The sequence below is a fragment of the Triticum urartu genome, chromosome 2 (genome assembly GCF_003073215.2).
Source record: "Triticum urartu cultivar G1812 chromosome 2, Tu2.1, whole genome shotgun sequence".
Taxonomy (NCBI): domain Eukaryota; kingdom Viridiplantae; phylum Streptophyta; class Magnoliopsida; order Poales; family Poaceae; genus Triticum; species Triticum urartu.
Window position 1 is genome coordinate 318,461,257 of NC_053023.1, and position 6,369 is coordinate 318,467,625.

The 6,369-nt window shown below is 53.8% G+C and overlaps 1 protein-coding gene across 1 annotated transcript; it reads right to left on the bottom strand.

Annotated features, from left to right (window-relative positions):
• Positions 1-3,279: 3,279 nt before the first annotated feature.
• LOC125536485 (putative E3 ubiquitin-protein ligase SINA-like 6) lies at positions 3,280-5,297 on the bottom strand (the record flags this gene model as incomplete). Its single annotated transcript, XM_048699712.1, has 2 exons — positions 5,241-5,297; positions 3,280-3,963 (listed from the first exon to the last, which is right to left on the bottom strand). Coding segments are annotated over exons 1-2 (741 nt in total), but the record flags the coding sequence as incomplete, so codon positions are not given.
• Positions 5,298-6,369: the final 1,072 nt, after the last annotated feature.

Sequence of the window (6,369 nt, forward strand, 5' to 3'; positions counted from 1 at the left end):
AAAAAGAGAGAGATGAAACTCACATGAAAATAATGAAAATTGGCTTGGTGCCATGACATGGCACCAACATGCTGTGGTAAATTTGCAGTCCGATTTGCGAAGGCGCACACATTAACAATCAACAAAGTCATTTTGGAACAAGTGCTGTCATGTTACAATCGGAAACACAAGTATCATTAAAACCGTGGGCGTTCTACTTACTAGTACCATTTATGTGCCGCCATGCGTCCCCATTTTTTATTAGCTAGGAGGCGCCATGCAGGGTAGCTATTTGAGTACGAGAGGCGTGCGATCAGACCCCTGCGCGTGCTTATCGGGAGGAGAGCCCTTTGACCTCCATCTTCCGTCCACCTCTCTCCCAAGGTCTCCATTAATGGCACCCGAGCCTCTGTTTAATGGCGTGGCTATGTCTCACTCGACTGAGATTTAAGAGAGAAAAAAGAAAATCTGAAAGCACAGATCTTGATGTAAGATCCGGCGGACCTATATAGCATCTACTGCGACTTATAGCAAGACTGATGAATATATAAGGACGATTAATTTTTTATTATCAAAGAAGGGCTTGCCCCTTCCGATTTTCATTACTGAAAACCACCACAATCCATAAGAAGTTCAGCACAACTCCAGCCTAACACTAAGGATTAAAAGCTACCAGATTGAAATCGCAACATCCCAAGAGGCCAACAAAGGCCAAACATCTGCGCTAGAACCCAACATTTCACAACCGACGACACAATCCACATCCTAAACCGATTATTACATCAAAAGAAACCAGGAAACTAGTCTCCGCGGCAAGCGGCGATGAGCTCTTTTGTGTCCTCAAGACGCTGCTTGAGAACATCCACGGATTCCTCCACCAGCCTTTGGCGCTCGTTGTGGAGCATGTCATTCTCGTCCATAAGTTTCTTGACGATGATGCAGGTCCTCTTCAACAAGGCACTGGTCTCCTCCTGCTGGTCTACACTTCGGATGATCTTCTCCCTCAGCAGGTTGTGCTCGGCCCGGATCCTCTCATTGCCCTCCCTTAGTTGCCGGATGACGCTGGTAGCCTGTTCAAATGAGGCTTTCATGTCGTCCTGCAACCTCGCCCAGCCGGAGATCTGATCCATCTGGCTATGGACGATCGCATGCATGCACCTGTAACAGTCGTCGCCTGCCCGCGAGAAATTTTCCCAGGCTGCCGCGGCGCGGCGGGACATCTCTGCTGCATCCGTGGCGCAGCGGGGCATCTCTGCTGCTTCCGCGGTGTGGCTGGACCAGTCTGCTGCATCGACGGCGCGGCGGGACCTATGTGCTGCTACTTCCGGCGTGGGAGATGTCGCTGCTCTCGCAGCGAGGCGGGACATCTCTCGGTGCTTCGCTTCATGCTCGCCTCTCCCTGGTGGCAATCTCGACCCAACTCACAGCTGGCCATGGCAGACCAAGGAAGGATGCTGAATGGTTTGTTTTGTGGATGATTAGTTTGAGGAGAATGTGTAGTCATCTGGCATACTAGTATTTATAAACCGAAGTACTAATACGCTCCTAAGTGGGAAACCGTTAGGTGTGATCAGTGTGAACAGATTTGCAATTTAATATACTCCCTTTTGTAAGGCCCGCTTTGGAAGGTGCATGCATGCAACCCATTTTCATTGGTTGCATTGAAGCCATTGTGTTGCCATGGCTGAAAAATTAATATACTTCATGCGTGCTTTTTCATTGGCTGCATGCATGTGAAGAGAGTGCATTGGGAGTGAAATGAAAGAATTAATGTGAGCAAATTACTATGTGTCTTGGTCTAAGAGAAATTGTCTTTAGGCCTAATAAACCCGGATGGAGGGAGTAGCGTGGTACTAATATGCTCGTAAGTGGGAAACCATTTAGGTTGTGATCGGTGTGAACATGTTTTGCAATTCAATATAGCATGGTACTAATACGCTCCTAAGTGGGAAACGTTTAGGTTGTGTGAACAGGTTTGCAATTCAATATAGTATGGAGTAATTTGCAATTCAAAATTTAGTTTTTCCATTTTATAAGGCTCAATTTGGTTGGTCCCCAACACATGTTCAGATTCCAAGGTGCATTAAATCATTGCATGCAAGTATTAAGAGAAAATTGACCAATGCATGTACTTTATGCATGCATGCATTGCAATTAATGCATTGATAAACATAATTTTTTGAGAAAAAGAAGAGCATTAATTAGGTGCTTTTGCAAACTACAAAAAATATTCCACCACTCACCATCTTGGTTGGCGAGATTTTTGAATTAAGCCCTATAAACCGGAAAGGAGGGAGTACTGCTGTGTACGTGCAATGACTGGCACCGTCGTATACATATCTTACGGTTAATGGGGCGTTCGATAGGAATAGCCGCTTGGCGAGCTCTAGGCTAGTCTGTTTTTCAGACGCATTAAACCTATCTCTCGGGACTTCTCGCACGCACCATCGTGCCACCCACAAAAACTTATACTCTGAGTTTAGTAGTACGTTATACAGGAAGAGAAGAGGTGCACGCACACACTCGTCCTCTCACACACACGTCTGTTTTTTCTCGAAAAGGAGGATCTTGACCCCCGGCCTCTGCATCTGGGAGTCACACACGCATCTGTAGCTACGAATTGTAGTGTTCTCAACCATCCGATTGGCTCTATCATGGATGTACCTATATACTAAAACATGTCTAGATACATCTATATTTTGACAAATGGAAGGCATGCATTGTGGAACAGAGGGAGTGCTTGTCATCAAAATGGATAAAAAGGGACGTATCTAGAACTAAAATACGTCTACATACATCTCCTTGTATCCATTTTGATGACAAGTAGTACTTCTTACCCAAAGGAACTTTATATCCAACAGACACAAAGGGGCTGTTTGGTTTGTGACTAACTTTGCCAAAGATTGCCACACCTAAGGTTAGGCAAGTTTGACCAACTTAGGTGAGTGTTTGGTTCAAGCCACACCTTAGGCAAGCCACACTTGGACCCCACATGGCATACACACAAAAAGTGTGGCAATATTCCCTTAGGCTTGCCAACTTGTGGCTCTTATTTTGATGAACTAACCTTAGTCAAGTTTGGCAAAAATGTGTGGCAAAGTATGGCAATGCTAGTCCTAAAACCAAAACAGCCCCAAAATATCCGTTCGACTGTTGGAAATTACTGATCTGATGTCGAAGTAATTGCTGCATCGCCACCAAAACCCACCATTTCTTAAGCTAAAGTAGACCAAGGTAATCCCTATATTAGCATATTACTAAGATAAACAGAAGGCACTGTAGAAACATTTAGGACGTGAGCTTGTCAATCTGAATGTGGAGGGACACAAGCTTAGCCCCGGCCAGCAGCTTGGGCGGAACTGTCAAGAAGGTCAGCTCCTGCACGTCGACGTCACCGGGATCCTTGCTGCTTGTCACCTCCATTTCCACCTTGACGGCGTCGGTCGTGCCTTTGGGCTCCCCCGGCGGGCCGTTCGCCCACAGCTTGGCCACGTAGTGCGGCAGTGGGGACGTCCCCGCTCTGATGCAGACGACCGACACGGCGATAGGCGCGCCGATGTCGAGCACGCCACCGACCAAGAAAAACGCGCGGCGGTCCTCCTCCGCGAACAGCAAGAGCCGTGGCTCCGACAGTGGCACTTGCAGCTGGAGCACCTTGCCGTACTGGATCCTGTGCACGGGCATGGGATGCGTGGTGCTGATGTGGTGGTAGAGCGCCGGCGGCGGGCCTTCGTAGCCGCAGACGGGCACGGGGCATTTGCAGGGTGTGAGTGGACACACGCTCTGGTGATCGGCGAGCTTGTGGTAAGTGACGTAGAGCCCATAGCCTTCGTGCGGGTACTCCACCGTCACCGATGAAAGGACAGAGTCCACCGTCGTGTTCCACACGTCGAAGCCACCGCCGTGCTCGCACTTCTGGCACTGCCGCTGGTTCCCGGGGCGCTCGACGCGGCAGTCCGCGCACGCCAGGTGCCCTCCCTTGCACTGCAGAAATCAATCGAACAACACATCAATCAAGAAACATGCACCTTGCTCAATCAGCCGAACAGACGAGGTGTATTCGTACCTCATACACTGAAGGCGTCAAGGGGCGGATGCACAAGGGGCAGTGGAGCACGGTGAGGTCCATCAAGACCTTAGAGAGCTCCATCGTCGGGTCCTGTTCGGTCTGCATGATCTCGCCCTCCTCGTGCACAACCATCTCTCGACATGGGCCGGGGTATTACAAAGCTTTACCGCCACTGTCGGTGTTCTGGGAACGGGGGTCCCCAGACTTGCCTGCCTGCGGCGTGGCTCAAAGGGGGGCCCAGCACGGCCCATCTTCACCAACACAAACCCAAGACCCTCGCGAGGGGCCAAGCCTCGCGGGGCGGACGACGCGGAGCTTCCTCAGGCACGGCCTCGTCAGGCTGGCTCACGAGGAGGCGGAGAGATCAAGGCGGGGTACCTCGAGACCAAGACCAGGAGGACTACGAGATGGAGGTCACCGTGGAGCCCAAGACGGCGTCATCACCAGAGCTTTGCGCAGGCGAAGACTACTTTTGTCAGGATAGCTGATACTTGCTGTCCCCCTTCAAATTAGCCCGCCATTGTTGGCTCCCTTCCCGCTCAATATTTGGGGAGAGGACCAGGGCCTCTATAAATAGGACCAGCCACCCACACACAAGGGGGTCGGTCAAGAGGAGAGCAGAGAGAGAGAGAAAGGTGACTGAACTCCTCCGAGCAGTTCATCGCCCCAGCCAAGAACAGACCCTCGCGAGGCTGTTCTTCCTTGTATTGTTCATCATCATCAGCCCAAGAGGCAATCCACACACCACACACTGGAGTAGGGTATTACACCACAACGGTGGCCCGAACCAGTATAAACCCTGTGTCTCTTGTGTTGTTCTTTCCTTAGTTTAGATCCTAGCATGGCGGAGGGGTGCAGGTAGGTAGGAGGCGAAATCTCCGCGCGCACCCCAGTGTTCGAACCTCAAGGGTCTGCCGGAACCCGAAATCCGACATTTGGCGCGCCAGGTAGGGGTGCGCCGGAATTCGTCTTCCCACCCCGTTCTCCTCCGACCATCGCGCCATGTCTGACGCTCATCGGGCCCGCGCGGAGCGCCGGGCCGCCCTCGCTTCCCGCGTCGCCCAGACGGCCCCTGTCGGCGGGCGTCCTCGCCGTTCCCCGTCACCTGCCGTCAACGCCGCCACCGGCCCGGCGGGGGACGAGCAGCAAGCATCGTCCCTCAGCATCCATCTGTGCGCCAAGACGGCCGCACCGCAACCCCCTCGCTCGCCCCAGCTAGTTCTTCGTCCCACGCGCTCCGCGCGCTCATGGGGCCCCGCAACCTCTCCCCCGCCTATCGCGCTGCACTGACACCCCAGTCGTCCGCGCCTCTGGGCGGCTCAGGCGCCGCCTACAAGTTACCGTCAAGCCATTCATGCCGGGTCAGCGCCGCTTCACGCGGCAAGGGGGCCCTTGCGGCGGTGCCCGAGACCGGCCTGAGCTTCAGCTCGAGGACCACCCCTCCACTCGGCCTGCTCGGGCGCGCTCCCCATGCTGTGCCCATCTGCAGGTCCGTCACCAGAACTCTCATCGATGGCGGGCAGGCCTAGCGTGCTCCTCAGTCGAGGCCTTCAACCTCCTGGCACCCTGCTAGCGGCTGCCCCAGCCGCCCTTCTCAGGGCGTTGGGGGCAGGTCGTCCGGCTCCTTGGGACAGATCCGGCTCCCAGTGACCTTCGGCACCTACGACAACTTCCGCACGGAGCTGGTCGACTTCGACATCGCCCCCATCGGCCTCCCCTACAACGCCATCCTCGGCTACCCAGCGCTGGCCCAGTTCATGGCCGCGACGCACCCGGCGTACAACCTCATGAAGATGCCCGGGAGCAGCGGTGTCCTCACCGTGCACGGGGACACGGGACGCTCTGCGGGTGCTCAAGCTCGTCTTCAAGACAGCGGCGTCGGCACAGCCCGCCGACTTGGAGGCCCCCGAGCCCAAGGGGGCTGCACCCGCCAAGAAGAAACAGTTGTTCACCCAAGACAAGGCAGAAACCAAGCAGATACCCGTCGATGAGGACGGGTCCACCAACGCCACTTTCACCATAGGCGCCACCTCAAACCCGAGCAGGAGGAGGCCCTGGTCGGGTTCCTGCGCGCAAACAAGAAGGTATTCGCTTGGGAGCGACCAGTTGGCAGGGATCCCTAGGAGTGTAATCGAGCATCACCTCAACGTGTGCCCCAACGTGCGCCCTGTGAAGCAGAAGGCCAGGCGGCAGTCCACAGAAAAGCAGGCCTTCATCGTCCAAGAGACCCGCAAATTAGAAGGCTGGGGTCATTCGCGAGGTCCGATACCCAGATTGGTTGGCCAACCCTGTCGTTGTGCCAAAGAAGGGAGGGAAGGACG